Source organism: Aythya marila (assembly GCF_965140915.1).
Source record: "Aythya marila genome assembly, chromosome: 6".
NCBI classification, from domain to species: Eukaryota; Metazoa; Chordata; class Aves; order Anseriformes; family Anatidae; genus Aythya; species Aythya marila.
In genome coordinates, this window is record NC_139047.1 from 8,477,269 (window position 1) to 8,497,153 (window position 19,885).

Consider the following 19,885-nt stretch of genomic DNA (forward strand, 5'->3'; position numbering starts at 1 on the left):
GTTGCAAGCTGTGACCTACCCTGTGTCACGCTGTTTTAATACACAACTAAATATTACCTATATCCAGGGAAAGCCAAGCTAGAATTTAAGATTTACATAAATCTTTCTGTCCATGATTAAAAAGCTCCTGTTTCAATAGAAGGTCATGTTTGCTAATGCAGAATGAGCTGAAATAGGCTCGGCTTCATCTCAGTTTGTCTAAGCACATGTGGTAGAGGCTAAGGCTAAGATGAGAGCTGAAAAGCCCGCTGCTGGCATTTGGAGTCTCTGCCACGCCAATCCTCCATGCGTAAGTCCTGTCAAAAGCCTGCAAAGCTGGTGTCTGTGCTGCACTTTCAAACACCAGGCAGACAAGTGGGAAGCACCACCCAACTGGAGGCTAATACTCAAGTGGTTTGAAAATGAGTTTCTGAAGTTGTCAGCTTAAGGCGTAATGTGGTGGTCTTTGTTGTTCAAGAACAAAGCGAAGATGAACAACTGAACCCTGTTTTACTTGTTCACAGTTTTGGTGGTTTATTTTGTGTGGGGTTTTTCCCTTCTCTTCTCCAACTCCCATGTTTTCAAGATCAGGATTGTTTTTGCAAACCCTGCGCTTTTCCTCAGAACACCTCAGTTCTGCGATCTTTGAGAGTGAATATTGTGAGTTGAAGTGATTAAGCTGAACGTGTTTATGTTCCTTTATGCTCCTGGCAAGGAAATTCATGTCATGCAAGACTTCATCCTGTCTTGTTACTTTATACACACACACCCCTATTGACATGTGTTAGACTCAATTTTTAATATATAAAGCTCCTGGCATAACAGCAACACTACAACACCTAAAACTACATTTACCACCTGATATAATAAGAGTTTGCAGGGTTATTCCTTACCTAACATACACTTTAGCACTTCCTATACATAAATGCCAAAATCTTCAGCAGGAATATCAACACAGATTCACTGAGAATGTGCCTAAGCCTTTTAGGAATTAGGAAGCGTACCAAGGATTAATGCTTTGAAACGACAAAAAAAAAAAAAAAAAAGGAAAAAAAAAATAAAAAAACCTTCACAAACCTCAGTTTGTCTATGCCACTTAACAAGTTAAAAGAGACTGGACTGAAACACATTCTGCTAGCACGTAGTGTAAGGAAAGTAAAAGAGAAAAACAGCTGTAGCAGTTCAAAGCTCATATAGTTCAGCATCCCGTATCTGACAGTAGCTGTAACAAGATGCCAACAGAAAAGGGTGAAAATTGGGTAAATATGTTTTGTTACTTTCCTACTTTGGTCTCCAATTCTCCAGCTACTTATGACATTCTCAGAAAAGCTTCAGACAAAGTTCAAATGGAAACACCTACCTTGAAAAGGGGGATACAAGCATAACAGAACACGCATTTTACACCACCACCACCACTTCTAATAATCACATTATTACTAGCTTTGCTTCTTATTTACTTAACACACACCCTAGAGGCTGCAGATGGTGCCCCAGCTAAAGTAACTTTTCACATCTACTTACACTGCATCGCGGGAGGCCCCGTGCAGAAGCAGCAGCTCAGCAATGCTCACGTGCCCGTTCTTGACAGCATCGTGCAGGGGCGAGTCGTTCTGATAGCCCGTGGTGTTCACCAGTGCTTTGTGTTGCAGCAGCAGCTCCACCACCTCTTTGTGCCCGTGGTTACACGCCTCGTGCTAGGAGGGGAAGGCCACGAGCAGTAAGGAGAGCAAACTCAAGTGGAACACAGTTCAGAGCAGGTACCTCTGTCACACCAGCCAATGCATCCAGACACCTCTCAGCAGAAGGCCAGGGAAGACAAGGCAAGGATTCTGCATTACGTTCCCGACATGAATTAACCTTGAAACCTGGCACTAACAGCAAGCCTAGAGAGGAGCTGAACAAAGGCCAACTGTGTGCAAATTAGACCAGAGAGAACAAAGCCTCCCTGCTTACAGACTCACTCAAAAGTACTCTTTGGGAGAGAAAGAAGTCATCACCAAAAAAAACTTATTTACTATAATTCAAGTATGCAATACTTTTTCATTCAGCCACTTCACATATTTCCTAAATTGTAAAGGAAAACACCAAGGGCATCAAGAACCCATAGAACATCTAAATTATCTGCAATTGGTCCTTTTGTAGTTAGCATAGTTACATTTTCTGCATTTGCAGAATCTCAGACAGATATGTTGGCACATTCTAACCTAGCAAAGGAGAGGTGGATTTGGCAGATCAATAGTTGCTAATAATAAGGTTTTACACTTTATCATTTCTCCACCTTGCACAATTCTTTGTCAGGTAAGTGCGTATAAAGGGAAGCAAAATATGAGAGTAGGGAGGGAATTAAAAGGGAGAGAGGGACAGATGGTAAGAAGTCTACAACTCACCAGCGGTGTCCAGCCAGCATTGTCCTTAACATTGGGATCTGCCCCGTTTTTCAGCAGCTGTTCAACAGCTCCTAGGTCACCCTGCAAAATTGAGAAATAATGGTTATCATTAAAAGGTAAGGAAGATACAGAACTGTTGTCTCTGTGTAAGTCTACCTGCAATAAAAACACAATGGTGTAAGTCTTCCATTTGGGAATTGTCAGGGTAACAAAACCTCAACTGGTTTGGAACCACTATTTCTCATTGCTGCTCATTTAAAGTACCTACTTACTTCACACAAATATTTTAAAACTAAAAATCAGGTGCATAAGAGTCCGAACTCAGAATCCTGAAATAGGCAGGTTTGTGCTGATTACTATCCACACACTAGAATTGACTGCAAGGTTAAGATCAGGAAGGTTTATTCAGAAGTTGCTTCTCATTCCAACTGGATGTTTTGTCTTTTACATCTAAATAACTGTCTAGAAAGTGCATAGATAAAATAGATTAATAAGCCTGACAAGCTGCTAGAAATTTTTCCCCACAAGTCAAAAGAAAAAGGATTTCTATTTTACACTAAAATTACTACCCACGTTGAATCTTCCAGAAACTTTCTCTGACAGTTACTCTAAAAAACGGTTTTCGTTTGATTTTTGGAAAAAAAAAAATGCCACATTCAGGTTTTACTATAAGCAAGAAAATGTATGTGGAAAATACAAGAAATTGATGCAGAGATTATAGAAAAAGGAAAGAGGCCAAGCAGAAATAAGATGAAGGAAGCAACTGGGGAGAATTTGTGAATGTGAGGCTTTGATGTTCCTAAAGGCAAGCAGAAAACAAAGTTAGCGATAAGATTGGATCGTGTACAGGTGCAACTATAAATAGGCAAGGAGAAGCCTCCTGCAGAAGCTGAGGCAAGGAAATCTCTGCAGTGCAGGTCTTAAAGCAAGAAAAGAGTTCATTCCGTAATACAGAGTTCTGTGCCCTCATGCAGTGGCAAGTCAAGGGATCCCTGTTATTCCACAGCATACCTTAGGAAGAAGGGAGAAAATAATAAATTAAACCTTAAATACAACAAACATAAATTTAATCCCATTTTTTGTTACCAAGAAACAAGGCTGATAAATAGAATAGCTTTAATCTGCGCTCCTTAGAGAAAATATTAAGTCATCAAACTCTGCTCAACAGAAATAAATCCAGCAAGCAACAAATGTAAACTCCAAATTCACCAAAAAAAAAAGCTGGCTTTAAACTGTCAAGCAAATTAACACATGAGGGAAGCCTCGTGCATTATGTTCACAGCCTGGATGTCCCAGCAAAACATTACATTTCAGAGCAATTAAAGCGTGTGCTGCTGCTAGAGTACTTTATGGTTGCAAGGTAACAGACACGCATCAAGTCTCGATAGTTATTCAGAAGCAGCTAAGACAGTGATCAGCATCAGATCTTCTCCTACAGAGAGAAGATACAATTATCTATAATAAGCGAGATCTGAGCTTATCATTTAAAGTTAAGTTTGCAAACACGTTCGGCAAGGGTTTGACATTTCAACAGTACTCCTTTAGAGCAGGAAGCATAGCTAATAATTTGTGTGGGCACTGGCGTATCAGAGCTTTTCAGAAGAGCAATGTAAATGTTGATTTGTAAAGCATCACTGGAGTTTTATCAAAGGAAGCGTCGCTGGCGTGGACAACAGTACAGCATCTGCAGAACGAAAACCAGGTCTAAGACAAAATTAGGAGACTGGCATTTTGCTGTTACAGAAGAAAAATCTGTCATTGCCTCGGGTGGAAATTGAAGCTGCTCTCCGCAAGTGGCACTGCACAACCAGAGGGGCAGCAGGGACGGGAAGCTCTCAGTGCAGCCCATCAGGATTACAAGTGGCACGTTAAGAACATCGTTCAGAGCCTCAAAATTAAAAGAAACACAGCCAGAAATTAAGTGTTAAACTCACATCTATGCCATATGCTAGGAGGACATGCCTTCGTCCCCTAAGAAGCTCTCCAGTTGGATATTATATCGTGAGTATTTAGCTAAAAACCAGGCAGGCAATTTCAAAAAGCAGATCCTTAGCAGATCTGCTTCGTGTTAGAGCCCTGCCAGCAAGGAGGGTCACCGGCACCTGACGGCAATCCCAAGAGTAGCAGTGACCCCTCGGCACGCTGACCAGGTCTATCAAAGTTGGCAGAATTTCTTGCATGTGTGAAGTCAGTCCGTGTTTTGCACAATTTTAAACGCGAGAGGATAAGCATCCAGGAGGGCTAAGTCCCAGCTGCAAATGCCAACATACCAGACTTCTTTCCTCCCCAAGCAGGAAAGCAGAAGAGACTCCACCAATCCCCAGCTATCGCTTTGAGATATCCAGTTCAAAAATGCTTCCTAAAATTATGCTCCGACTAATATTGAAATGGATTTTGTCCATGCTCCCGTGAGTTTCCTTATCCCAGCAAGACAAGTCAGAGCCCTAACAACACCAGATAGCAGTAAGAGGAGCCTAAGAGCTTGTCTTGGCAGTCCGTAGCAAGAGTGGAAACAATTGGAGATGCTGCTTCTTCTGAAGTTGTCCAGAGGACAAACACCACGTAGAAGAATGCTATCTGGAACAGTTCTTGTTTTTAAATCTCATTATCGATGAAAGATTACAACCAGCTTCTGAAGAGGCTGGAACCACCGCAGAATGTAGAATTATTTGCTTGGAAGCAGTAAAGCAAAGGACATTTGAAGCTCGTAACCAACCTTATGCACAGTGACCAGAAGACAACGCAGCGGGTTGGCTCTTCCTCTGCTCCAGCTTAAGGGAGCTCTGAAAATCTCAGAAGCTGGAAAGGCAGTGGGGCCATCTGTTGGCAGGTCTAGAAGACAGCGTGGCATTAATCTGCACAGAGAAAGGTGTTTACACAGCTTTAAAAGCACGCCCCCTCCCAGGGAGAGTCCAGCTCCTGCAGATGCTGATGGCAGAAGTCCAGGAAACGCGGCTTGGACCAGGTTTTGTTCCCCAAAAGTCACCTTTAAATTAAGTTCCTGAAAATATTCTACCAGTTCAAAGAAGAGACCCAAAGAATTAGGGCAGTAGATGAAGGCAGCTAAAAAGCTGCACCACATCAACCAAGTGCTTCTCCGTTTGTTTGCAAAGGTAAATGAGAAACTTCAAGCTTTAGGTCAAACAAATGAGAAAAAACTCCTTTCAAACCCAAATACATTTGCTTGTTAGGATATGGCACAGCAGGAGGAAAACTAGGTTATTTACAGCTCACGCTAAGTGGTTAAAGAGGACAAAAAGTGAATTACAGAGTAATTGTGAATGCTCCGACTGTTTCCAGGAAACAGGGAGCTTCTCACCTCAGATTTAGAGAAATTATTTCTCTATCCATGACGGGAGCAACCGTAAAGGCAATCTGGTTATAAGAGGAAAGATACTGAGAGGAAGATGTCTGCTGGCCTGGGAGCCTGGAACATCCTTGAGACATGCAGCTGGCATCCTCCAAGTGCAGGTGGGTACCTGAGAACCTGAAACATTCTGAAACGCCCTTGATAAGCTCAAAAAAGCTGCACTAATCAGCAGCAGCAGCTGAAAAAACAGAAGTAAGAATCAGACTGGGAAGGCAAAAACTGATCTAAGAGAATACAAACTCAACAACATCTACTGGCTGCTCCAGGTGGAAAAACAGAAGTCAGCAACAGGCTGCTGCTGTCCTATACACCCCTTAGGTCCCTAAAAATATACAAGTAACTGTCTACCAAAAGCGGAGCATCTCTCCAAGAGCTTTCCCTGCAAGAACCTCTCCAAACGAGATCTCCTGGGCAGCCGAGGATGCCTGGCTGACACCAGACCCCGTGAGGCAGCTCATCACTGAACCAAACTTCAGCCCACTGTCACTGACCCTGCTCCTGGGAGTGGTTTGGTCAGAACTGTGCCAGTAGCACTTTGAAATAATTGGCACCACGTTTACATACCCACGTGTGAGATGTGTGCGTGGCTGGTACCAAAAGCAAGGGATTGCACAGCTGGCTCGGGCAGCGATACCTGGAAAAGGATCCCAGCCGATGCTCACGACACCTCCCTTCGCGCTCCGATGTGCTGTGACACAGCCAGTAACAAAGCAATAAAAAGGAAGAACAGCCTCCCAGGCTCGCAAGGAATTACCTAACAGTTATTGCAGCGCTAAGTATAATGGATATGAAGGGTCCAGCAGTGCGGGCTGACCACGGGTGAAGCCTCCTGAAATCCCTCCCAGCCAGAGCTGCCAGATCTAAAGGGCTCCCGGAGCAGGAGGCAACCACAACTGGTCCTTCTGGCTGGAAACAAAAGCCAAAACCTTCTCCCAGCCACTCTGGTGCCCTCTTCCCTCCCCATTCCTCCCTGCCCAGCCCCAGCGACCCTACTCGGGCTGGGCAGAAGAAAGGCAGCCAGCACCAAGACCTGAAATGCTGTCCCAAAGTACAAAAAAATTGATTTCTGCACTAAATTTAAGACTGTACTAACTAGCTAAATCATACTGTGCTGCAATTAATTGTCACATGTGTAAGAGCTGGCACTGCGAACAACTCATTATTTTATTGGGGAAAAAACACTGTTATAGGGAAGGGCTGATGGGGACAACTTCCCACCAGTTTAGAATATTAGGAGTGCAGGAGGTCACGTTTTGCATCCTTCCTAATTGGAAGTTTTTACCTTTAATGACCATGGAGAAAGATGAACACAACTGCTGTCTGCTGTGGGAAGAGAGGCATTATTTCAAGTTATTAGGGTAACTGCGTGGAGCTCACCCATGCTGGAATCTTTCTCGAGAACCATTCTGGTTTCGCCGAGCTTCTCACTAGGGTAAGAGTAGCAAATGGGGACAATCCCTCAGAACTGGTTGAAACAGCACAATACACTTAATTTTAACGCCCCATAACGTTGTTAATTATCTTTTAAGGAAGAAAAAAGTTGATGAGCTTTCGTTACATTCAGAGTATTAGACCCTAACAGCTAATGAAAATGGTACAGATATTTATTTTTCTAATTAATTGAGTCCTAGAGAATAAGACTGTTTCACTTTGGGGATGGGTTGGCTGTTTTAAGACTGTTTCTCACTACACACAGGGAAAAATATTGCTGGCTGTGAAAACAAGGAGAAAAATCTACCTGTAACACAACTGGAAGAGAAATACAGAAAAACTTCTTCTGGAAACCAAAGATCTGACAGGGCTATTTTTAAAGGCACAATGGGAATATACATACAGGATAAAACCCAGTATTTTCAAGAGCAGCTTCTTTGAGAACACATTCATCAGCCCTAGCACTTGTTACGTGTAATAGCAAGGCTCCTGCACCTAGCAATCTAGCAACACACGGCTTATAATGAAGATACTTGCATGCAATAAGAGGTTTTCTTGCAATTGGCACACGCTCCCAGCAGATTCGTGGTGATGAGCCACTATTACCTATTCACTGCTGTGCAAAGTAAAAATTAGCAAACCCCATCATGAGTAGTTCTCTGGAAAGACCCAGTCCTCACGTCTCCTCATCCGTATTACCTCCTTTTACAGACAAGGAGCTGAGGTTCACACAGCAAAAGAGCTTTCTCAGTTGCATCAAAAGTTTAGTAGCTGGAAACTGACACAAGGAAATTAAGACCAAAACCAAAGGACCACTCTCCTCGCCTTATTTTAACTAGATTTAAAGGGATATGATAACTTTGGGATCACCCCAGAGCCCTAGTTAGTTGACCAAAGAGCATCTCAGTACAAACAAAGGAGCTTTACACAGCTGAGCCAGTGAGGAACAGAAACTACTTCCCCTCTTGCTCAACGATTGAAAACATTAAAAAAGAAACCCAAATGAATTCACCCACAGGACTGAAATAGCATTTATTCAGGTGCCTGCCCACCCCACTGCCTCCAGCACAGCTGGAGCTCAGCGTTTCAGCCCACTGAGGCAGAATGTAGCCCTGCACCGGTCCTGAGAAGCTACACTACCAACCTTGGCCAGCTGTACCATGTTTATTTGTCTCTACAGCACCAACTGCCTAATTTTTCCTCCTTTATCTTCAAAACGCTCTGCAATGCAAAGCTTGGCACGTCACTCTACCCCGAGTCTCACAGCAGGCTGCAGCGATGCTCTCCTTTCTGGGATGAGGAACTTGTGTGCCACAGAAGGATGGGGCGTGCTGCTGGAAGCCACACCTGTGCGAAGACTTGTCAAGGCAGCTCAGCTTTTGCAACCAGTCGCAACAGTATTCTTTAGAAATTCCCAGAAAGTTGGGGAAGAATAATTTGTAAACAGTGCTTTAATAAAGAGGAATACAGAAGCCTTATGAAGAGAGGTGGCAAGATCTATCCTTTAAAGCTCTTGAGTCCTATGAGGACAATGTTTCATTTTCTCCTCCCTAATTCAGTATTAATGGCATCGAGTAAGAGATTTGAACTCAACTCAGCCCAGCTGCCACTTCCATTTAAAAAGGTCTCATGTGCAGCAGGAGTGGCTTATTAGAGTGCCTTTGAAAGAGGACACAGTTATTTATCAAGAACAGCCTTTGTCTCGACAAATAGAAGTGCTGTATAAATGTCAGGACGCTTATAGGTGAATCAATTCTCCCAGCACAGGCAGTTTATTAACAAGATGCTATTTCTATATTATGATTTAGCACAAAGTACATTCAAATTGCCAGAATACAAATTCTTTGAGATGCCCTCGCAGAAAAGAGCTGCCATATTAATGCGTTTGATGAGTCTGACTGTAAGCTTTCAGCTTACCCCACGTGTGTGTAGCTTTTAAGCAGTAAGAGGGAAGGCTAACCCTTAAAAAGGGCAAAGCCTGCGGTGTTTTATCCCAGCAGAACTTGGCTAGGCCAATAACTCGCAGCGAGGTGAGTAGCAGGTGTCACTGAATAACATTGATCCTACATAAAAGCAAAGTCTCCTGAGAATACCTCATCTCTGCTCGTGCTCCCTCTCCCTTGTGAGGACAGCACAGGGCTTAGCATGGAAATCCCGTGGTGCCATTTTTGAGCCTTCTGAGCTGCCACCTACCGTCAGATGGGGATCTCAGTGATTACAAAAAACTTACTGAAATTGCACGGTCATCTTCATGTCAGTAATTCAAATCCTGCCCTGACGGACTTACCAGGTCAAGTTAAACTGACCGAGATCACTCAGGGAGATCTGGAGTTCCTACTAATACTCCTTGCAAAAGGTCACAGAGACCCCTTCCCAGCACAGGAAGCCACAACATTGGAATGGGTATCGCTTCCCAGAGCCCAAAGGCAGAATTGACACTGTGATACACTGAGATATTCTCCAGTATGACAACTTCGATCATTCCAACAGCCATTTCTTTCTGAAGGCACAGAAAGAGGTTGCAGGCTCCTCACTAAACACAAAGACCCCAGAGTGAGCTTTCCCCACAAAGCCAGGACGCAGTGAAGTGGTTTTCAGGATATTTTTAAATACAACACCATCTTTTTAGACCCATTTAGAGCTGAGACAAGATGACAGCCCTACCTTGATGGAAGCGACGTGGAGCAAAGTCTCTCCTTTGTAATTCCTTCGGGCAACAGCATTAGCTCCACCAGGGGACTTGAACACAGAAGGACTGTGTGGTGTTCCTACTTGATTACACGCCTTGGAAGTGGAGGGAGTAGAGGGAGATTTGGGAAACGAAGGACTATTCATTGCTGCAGAGCTTCTCGTCTTCATCGCAGTGCCAGCGAGCTTTGATCCAGAGGAGGAAACTTGAATGGGTGTCTTGGGTTCAGTCGCCTGGGAGATGGGGCTGCCCTGAGGTGACTCCTCCAAGCGAGCTGCCTGCCTGCCTGCCCTCCCACTGCTGCTCCCCTCAGCTCTGCGGCACCTTTTAGTCTGAGATGAAACTGGGAGGCTGGATTGCTCCCTTCCACGTTTCAAAGGTGTAGTTTCATTTGCTATCGACGGGGATTCCTCTGCAGCACAAGTTTTTTCCTTGCTGACATGTGCAGGACAGGCATCCAAGCTGTTCTCTTTCTCCTCTGAGGATTTTACCTCTGGTGAAATTTCTAATTTCTCCACATTTGTGCTGGAGTCAGCTTCCTTTAGAGGCTCCTGTGGAAGCGTCTCTTCGGGGCTATCAGGCTCTGGAGTGCACAGGACGACTGGCTGGCTACAAATGGTCACACACTTTTCCTTGGAAGTCTTCTCCTCAGCTCCTCCTTTCTGCTCAGGTTTCCCTAAGCCCCACACTTTGTTGATGTCTGCTAGACGTTTTTTCTTCATCTTCTTACTCTGCCTCTGCGCTGGCTTTTTTGTTGGCTTGGGTTTTTCGTGAGGAGGGGAAGGAAAGAAATGATAAGCCGAAGATGGGTCTTGGCAAGGGCCATCGCCTTTAGCCTTAGGCTGACCCTTGTTCAGGATGCACCGAATCTTCCTGCTTCTCGGGCTGAACCACATTTTTATCTGTTCCTTCTTACTCTTGTTCCCAGAGTCAGAGCCTGTTGGTGTGGACATACATTCTGTTGAATCTAAGCAGAGAAAGGAAGAGGAAAAATAATTGAGAGTACTCTTCAGCAGAACACCTCAAAGGAAGAAAAGAGATCAGAATAACAACAACCGTGATAGCCGATGACATGTTAGTAAATAGAACCTCTGATTGCCTTCATTTCTTCTGAAGACACGCAACGGCTTGCAAACAACTGGCACTGCCAGCAGAAGAAGAAAAAAAACACTGGAGTTTGGGGATCCCAGTGCAGCTAGAGCTATCTGCTGGGCAGGCGAGCATCCAGGCAGAGAAATGCCATCAGCTCTCTGGGTTCAGAGGGCAGCATGTGCACACGGGATTTCTGACCAGGTTGTACAGAGGAGAGAAGCCGCTTCCCTCCCCAAGCAGTCTTTGGCAGCAGGTTTAACAAAGTAGCCTCTGCACGTATACAAGAGCACAGAAACAATTTTCTAAAGAGATATTACAGTTCATCTGAAGAAAAACACAAAGAGTAACTGTAATCAATCAAAACCAAAATGCTTATACCAATGTTAAACGTTCCTGACAAAGGTTGGCTAATTCTACAGATGCAGGAGGTGAGTCAGAGGAATACACAAAACCTACAAGTAATTTGTCTCTCGTTTCAGCCCTTACTTCTTGGTAGTAAATAGCTCCAAGTACTTTTTTTTTTTTTTTTTTTATGATCTCAAACACTTTAAAAATATGCAATAGAACAGTTTCATAAGTCACACTGCACAGCATGTAGCAAATCAATAGCCAAGATGACAGAGGAACACCCTGTACATGAAGCAGCAGCTGAGACCAAGGGCTACAGACGTCCCCTCAGTGGCCACCGAATCACAAAATCACCTTCACACATGGAGCAGATTGTCCCTGAGCCTTCTTTTCTCCAGGCTGAACAGCCCCAGCTCGCTCAGCCTCTCCTCCAGGAGAGCTGCTCCAGTCCCTTCATCATTTCTGCAGCCCTTCGCTGGGCTTGCTCCTGGAGCTCCAGGTCTCTCCTGTACCAGGACGCCAAGACAGGGCACAGCACGCTCACATTTTTCTTTGAAAGGAACATTTCAAGGTTAAACGTTTCCTCATTTTTGATTTAAACTAACTTACTTACCCATTGAATTAAAATAGGTTCCGAGGCACAAGAAGATTTAGCTAGAGGGATATGCAAGGCATCAGACCAAAAGTGTCTTTAAGAATAGAGCTTGAGGCAAGCTAATCAATCATTTAGTTATTTAACAAAAAACACACCGTACAGGCAAGATAATTGCCAAGTACAGAACTGCAGCTATTTGCTTTTCCTTCAGGGCTGGGCTTGGTGCAAGCAGAATAAAAGGACTGAAATGGAGGCTGAAATCTCATAACTCGCCAGCCTTCAGGAAGATATCATATCCAATTTCATTCTGACAATAACATCAGGGAAAAAAAAAAGAGCTTGATTGCAAACGGATGCAAAATATAAGACAGTTACTATTTACTTGTCTTGCCTGCACTGTTTACACATCCAGCGATTCCCTTCTAAAATATTTACCTCGCTAGGACTATCAGTCATCTCCAAGTAAGGAGCAAGAATGAAATCAGCCTGCAAAAGTAATTTGTCCGACAATTTGGTGATGGCCAGAATTCTTTTTGATGTGTAGAGCACACTAAGACTTGAAAGTCAAGAGACAAATGCAATCAAAGGCGCTGTCCTTCAGATGTAGGATCTAAAGCAGCGTAACACAATTAAGTATTTACACTGGAAGCTCTGTATATGCCACTTCTGGCAGCCAGAAAGCTTGTGAAAAATCAACCATGAGGGTTCTTAAACGGATCTGCTCATTACTGGTTGCTCAGTGGGGACTTACCAGCCAGGTTACTAAAATCCTGCTGAAAATACACCAAATAAATGCTTTTCTGGGATTATTTTTCCTCACATGCAACCACTTGCCATGGAAAAGAACAGGGGAAGCACTCGGGAACATGCCTAAAAGGCCATCCAGACTGCAAAGATCTCCCTGCACGCATCCAGAGGCTGGCTGTGCAAACCTAGGGAAGCTCCTGCTACTTCTGCCAGGACGTTTGATGTCTCCAAAGGGAATAAGGACAAACAGCAGATCTGCCCTCCCTGAAAATCCTGTCCTTCAAGGGACTCTGAGGCGGGAGAGAAAAAGGCAGTGCTGAGAAACTAAAAGGAAGCTGTTACAGTTTAATATGTAAATGTTCGTTTATATAAAGAGGGCATTATCTGGTAGCTAAGTGCGCTCAGTTCAACTACCTTCAGAGAAAATTGCTCGTAGAAAAATTGATCCAAAGGAATTCTTTCCTGTCTCCAAGTTGGAAGCCAATCAACGGAGCCTGCATCTCAACAGGGATGAAAAAGTGACTGTGGATGATTAAGATTTAATTGGCTTATTAATACATAACAAGTTTCCCCATAAATTTATTTTTAGAGATTCATTGAGACAAGGTAAATCAGTGGAGCATGACTTACTAATTCTCTATTTTAAGCATTTGCACTGGTGTAAAGACTATCCACAATAGCAGTATCAGAACCAGCCTAAAAAAAAATGCAATTTATTTACTTACCAATGGCTACACATTAACCATAACATCCATATACACACTATTAACTAAATGCTTTCTAAATTAGGCTTCTTTGTACACAACAAACACAAGTTTCTTAATGCTAACAGTTAATAGAATTCAATTTCTTGAGTATTGAAAGGGCTGAGAGTAGACAAAAAATAGGAGATGTGCGGTGCCTTGCAACTGGAGAACTACATTTCCAAGTTTTGCTGTAGTGCAATAACAGACCAGAGCAGGAAAAAAGGAGCAATTAGAAAATGTGGTTTAGCTATCATTAATCTGCATCAAAGGAATATAATGATGCACATTGTGTGCCTTTCAAATTATTCTCTATTATGGGTTTCAGAACAGAAGTTGAGAAATCTCTTTGACAAACTAGTCCCTTATTAAAAATCAAAGGGAAGTGCTTTGGTACCATCTGTGCAACATTAGTGCCTTCACTGAAGAATGATTATTTTGCAAGTTAAGTATTCAACACGGGGGGGGAGGGGAAAGGGGGAGGGAGAAATTCCAGCTATTCAAAAAACTCAGCTTTAGCTATTATGAAAAATGTCACAGCACACATGAAATGCAGTGCAGTCCCTTACAACAGGAGTTCAGCGTCCTCCCCGACACGTCAGGAAATGAGAAACTCAACTGTGATACTATAAAGGCTAATCAAAAGTGAATTTCTCCTCCTGTCCACAGGCATCAACACAAGCTTCAGAAGATTTGACCAACACCTGCGAAGTTCTAGCTGTGTACGAGAAGAGGATGGGGGGAAAGAAAAATAACATGCTTTGTGTTGGAGTGAGGCAGATGACATTATAAAGAATGAAGTAAAATCACCTCCAAGTGGTTGTTGGGATAATTTACGGCAATTTCTTTCTAAAGAATACCACCCAAACATCTGAGGAATTTAGAAACTCGTTTTCAAGAGCATCTGTCAATGAACCGCCTTCACCTCTAGTATGCTAGATACTATGTCCATGATTCAACAAGTTCTTACTAATTACCCACCGTAATTACTGTAATTTTATATATTGTAGAGTAAATGCAAGGAGTAAGTTTCACTTGAAAAGGGAATCAGAAATAGTGGGGGGAAAGCCTTGCAAATTCTGCAGGAAGGTAGACAAGAGAGTGAAATAATCCGAAGATTAATGTTTTTTCCTCCTCCCAAAGGAGACGGGGACACTTCTACCCTGCACAAGATTAGAAGTGGAAAAATACCTATATTATTAATACTGATCATCAGCTGTTACAAAAATAACCATGCTCTCGGGAGAAAGATGCTATCATCTCCCTGCTAGAAAGTTTGGAGACATCTGCAAAATGTGTAAGTGATAAGCCACAGAGTACTTCCACACGTTGGAGGTTTTAATCAAACATGTTCTTAGTTCTATAAAATGAAGCATTTTTGATACTTTCCTGGCCAAACTAAAAAAAAAATATATATATACAAAAAAAAAACCAACACCCTTCCAATTTGGAACTTATTCTGAGATAAACAAACCATGAATTAAAAGATTACTTCTCCATCTGATGTTGCCACAACTGACTACGTGTTGTTGCCAGCAAGGTTCCTTTCAACATACATTTCATTGGGGTATTTTTCATATAAGGTAGGAAACTTCTTTAGAAAAATTGAGCTTTAAAAAAAAAAAAATACAACAACAAAAAATAGGTTTTCTCTATTAAAACCAGCAATTAAGAATTGTATGAATGAAACTTTGGACAGCAAGACATGCCCGTGCAGATTTACCAGCCTAATGTGAGCTAGTATACTTGGCATGCTGTAGCTAATTGCTTGCATGTCCAAGGCTGTTTCATCATGAAGTAACACAAATTTGTTTGTGTTTGTCCAGCACTGAAATGAAACTGGAAGATTCAAACACATCTCATCAAAAATGGTGACAAAGTCCTAAACCGCTCTGTCAACATTCACAATGGCACCTCTCCCAATCTGGTTTAAGCCCTTCCTCCTCTGTCTCGAGGAAGAAAACACTGCTTAGACTGAAATGCTGGCCTTGCTAATAAAAATATAACGATATCAACAATGGTTTCCAAAGCTGGTGCATTTGAAGTGTGTAGAATGAATGCTTGTTCCATAATAAAGGCACAAAATAAAGAGCCAACACAATGCCTTGCCACAGACCTTGGTCCATGTAAGTTTCTCAACCTTGGTCCTTGCATCTCTCAATGCTTCAAACATCCAGGGTTAGACAGAGAAGAAGAATTCCCTTTTCTCCTGTCTTTTGTGTTGTTTATCAACACCAAGGCTTTGTTAGCATGTTATTCTAGCTCAGCTGAGAAAAAAAATAAATAATAATAGTAATAATAACTTTAAGCAACAGGAGACTGTCCAATCCTGACTTTATTTTCTCACCTGTAAGTCCACCAACAAAAGTCCCAGGGAAAAAATTCCCCTTCTGTTGTGGTTGGTTGGTTGGTTTCTGTGGTTGTGAGGATTTTAATTATTCATTAAGCTAGCCTGCCTCCAAAAATCTTAGTGGCTTTTGCTGAATTGGCACCTATGGAGCTGTTATCCCATTAGCCACAATTCTCAAGATGTCTTGGACTTGGCAACATTAGAGCTAAAGGCTGGGGTGCAGATATCCCATCTATGAAACCAGCTGGATTCCCACCATCCTTGTAAAGGTACAGAGGCAGACAGTGAGAAGGGCAGGCTGCTCTTCTTACCTTGCTACATGCTACTGGTCTAACATCTCTAATGAATTAATTAGTTTTCAGACTCAGCATTTGCTACTGATAGTTTGCATTTATTTTCTAGCCAATTCCAGGTCCCTTCTGTTTGCCAGTTCCTCTCCAGTGATCCCCCAACAGTATTCTGGAGTGTCACCTCTTGTGATTCCCTTTAAAAGGGAAGCATGAGCTGCTTTGTGCAAACTGTCCTGAGTTAATTGCTGCTGCTTTTTTACAACAACCAAAAAAAGCTATCCTTATCCCACCTTACCCCAGCAGAGCACCAGGTGAGATCTCTCTTAACATACACCATGGAACCAGCTGCGTACACGGATTTTTACACTTGAAGTGTTCAATGTGTGAGCTTAAATCTATCCATTCCAGCCATAGCAGTTCTGTGCATTTCTGAAGACAACACACAGTGGCCTCCAAGAACAGTCTTCTCGGATTAAAAAAAAGGTTAGCGTGACTCATTTTCCTCAGAAACTTCAGTGTCAACAACGTTCTCAGACAAATGCCTCTAGAAAAGCTACAATTGTCTCAAAACTAGACACGTAAATACACAAAACAGAAAAAACAAACGTATGAAGAGATCCCTATTTCAACTCCTTTTCAACTGCTTCATTTCCTTTCCTCCATACTGGAAGATAAAAATACAATTTCTGACCTTCTAACAGAAGGAGAGAAGAAAACATCGTTGACGGGAACATAGCAAAAGTAGTGCTGTAAGAACTTGAAAGCAGCTTCTGAACAAGAAAAGCCCCGATTCTCCAAACTCAAACATATTTCACATTGTATATATTAAGTTCAAGACATACATCTATGGGAAGTGACAGATTTGCCAGAGATATGAGTGACAAAACTTCCTAGAGGATTTGCTCTCAGAAACCTGAAGCTACAGCATCCTGTGATTTGCCATAGTACGAGACAACTGATTGTTGTTAGAGCTGTGCTCATTTACCTGTGTCTGAACCATTCACGGCAATGAAGTTGGGAGATTTTTCCCCTTATCCTCACTACAAAACATCCAGAAGACCACTGATGTTAATACAGGGCAAAGACTAAGTACGATACAAAGCTCCCACATGAGCTCATAATTTTAGCTCCAAATAAAACACTTGTAAGCTTCCATTTTGAGCCAGCCGTTAAGTCACAATAAAAATTGTGATATCATGTTAAGGAACGATAAAAGGACCTCATCTTGCTCTGTGCTTTAGCCACACCACACAAAGCTTGTTTTCGAAGAGCTATGGGACTGAATGCATTATTTAACTTGTAGCACAGTGAAATTTTAGACCAATTTGTAAGAGTTACTCCAGCCATAAATTCTGCAAAATGTCTAAACAGTATCAATAATCGTAACAGGCTGTATGTTAAATGCTGCATTTTAGCATTACAAGTAGCTCTTCTCAGAGATTCTCCTGCAGCTAGATTTTCAACAAGCCTTCACCACTTAAAATGTTTCCCTGAAATCCCATTTAAGCTATCATCTACAGTTTTCTATGCTCTAGAAGATTTTATATCTCTATAAAATGTATTCCTATGCAGTTGGACATAGGCTTCCAGTCTCATCACTTCAATCTATTTTGATGCCAATAATGAGCTACATCGTTATTGAACACGAAGGTGCTGATGGGATTAGACTTAGAAAAAGAATCCTTTATTTAGACAAACACATTAGGAAGCAACAATGAAGAAAGAATTACTTTCTCTGCATCTGACAGCTAAATGAATGTTTTCTAAAACTTGGTATTACATAAAATGCTCCTCTCTGGGCTTACAGAAGAGACACATTCACCTACGCTCGTTTCACTTCATTTTTCCCTACTTTCACAATCAGCCCGAAATTTGATAGAGATGAATTCCCGGAGCACAATCTCTGCAATCTTCTAGCACAGTCAGCAGTGACAAAATGCCATTGTAGCAGACTAGCTGATTGTTTGAGTCTGGAATAAAATAAACGAATTAAGACTCGCCTCCTTCTCTCTTTAGGCAGGGGGCAAGGAGAGGCTTTCCGTGTGCAAAAACCCACAGCTGAAAATTACTGGTGCACAAGTAGGTGAGAGGTGTGATAATATATGCCTTAATCTTTTAAAAGGGCCCCCCAAAGAAGTGAGTGATTCTCCAGTGTGCATTTGTGTTCCCTCAGGAGCACAGGATATGACAACTTGTGCCCCTGATGTGTGCAACTAACTGCCACATGACTTGGGAATATATCCCACTTTCATCTAATTTTGAAAGACAGATTCTAATGAATTATGGATAACCCGCTCATGCAGATTTCTTAGTAAAATAGATTTGAAGAACAAGCAATCCATACAGACAGTTCTCTTCACATCAAGTTTTCCAAACATGGTTTGGAACAGACTTTCAGAATCTTAAGCAGGGCTGCACTGCTCATTCTCTACCGAGCACATGGAAGGAAACAGAGCGGCCGGGACTCAGCGGCTGTCAGAGGCCCAGATTTGCTCTTACCCGAGGTGTCTGCGCCCAACAGATGCCGCAGTTTGCTGCAAAGCTGGATCATGTTATCTAGCTGCCGGTTTATCTGCACATCTTGCACCCAGGCTGGCATGTGGCACACCGGGCATTCTGCGCCGACACAGTCGCCCACACAAGATCTGAAAGTCAAAAAGTAAAAATCCATTATTTGGCGTAAATTATCTCCAGTGCTTGCAATTAACCTTCCCACAGCTGAACGCCGAGAGAATCCCCTAGCTTAACGTTGACAAACTACTATTGTAAAGCCCATACGAGTTAGTCACAAATGCAGGAGAGGACATTTATCAAAGCAAATGACAAGCCATAATTAAGCAAGCTAAGTCCAGAGCCTTGTCAAAATGCTGCCATGGTTAATGTACGACACCTACAGTCGCAGTCTGATCCAAATTTTCCAGGTATGCTGCAGCTCCATTGCCGTTCGTCTCTAGACAACTGTTTGAGCATAATTGTTAAAGTGCCACTTTTTACAGCTCAGGAAGAGGCATGGCTATTCTTCTACAGCCTGCTATTTTTAAAAGAAGTGACAGAAAGCCTGCTCACGCTAAGTTCTCTTCCACTTCTGCCTGCTTAAGATTTTCTTGATATTGCGAAATTTCATCTGTCTGAACATTTTTCTCTAAGAAGCCCCCCAGGGATCTGCAGGTGTTCAGAGTATTCCATCACTTGTCTTTCAAAGCATTTATGTTGGGAGATGATCAAAGCGGGGCACGGGGGAGAAACAGGTTTATTTAAGGTCATTTAAACACTTGTAGCTTCTTACTAACACCACTTTCTTCATATCAGCTTAAAATCTTTTCTTCATTTGATTAGGCCAGTGAGAGGATCTTATGATTTGCTACCTGAGCTGCATCATCCAAAAGACGTTTCTTCTTCTCAGTTCCAATTTATTCTAGTAAACGTGTGTTATAGTTTCACATAGCCAAGACTGAATTAATTTCAGAAAAGTGTCTATTAACTTACCACCATGTAGCATGCACAATTCTAGCCAGAGGTACAAAATTAACTGTGAGCAGATTATATTAAACATTTGGAGCAACAGAATGCAAGTAATACCACGGCACTGCGACCTCAACAGGAAGATCAAAGTCAGTGCTTGTAGACTGTAAAAGCAGTCAGGTTCAAAGCTGACAGTCAGACCCCCCAAAACTGGTAGCATTATCAGTTAGCAGCATCAGAAGTATCACAACTACCAGATACGTTCCCAGAATTTTTTCAGAACTATTCTCTGCACCGGCATCTCTCCCTCAAACACAAGTATCACGCCTTCAGTTAATTTCCAGAAGGATGTAAGATTTGCCACATAAAAAATGCTGCTAGGTGCTTGTGCTTTGCACTGTA

At 42.4% G+C, this 19,885-nt stretch overlaps 1 protein-coding gene across 1 annotated transcript in view; it reads right to left on the reverse strand.

The window, feature by feature from the left end:
* Positions 1–19,885, reverse strand: part of BARD1 (BRCA1 associated RING domain 1) — a gene marked incomplete at its 5' end in the record, with an annotated part of 43,767 nt that overhangs the window by 21,497 nt on the left and 2,385 nt on the right. Inside the window, 4 exons of the mRNA XM_082763212.1 lie at positions 1,501–1,673; positions 2,367–2,447; positions 9,832–10,823; positions 18,521–18,666. Coding sequence (XP_082619338.1) covers positions 1,501–1,673; positions 2,367–2,447; positions 9,832–10,823; positions 18,521–18,666 — 1,392 coding nt within the window. The remainder of the gene's footprint in view (positions 1–1,500; positions 1,674–2,366; positions 2,448–9,831; positions 10,824–18,520; positions 18,667–19,885) is intronic.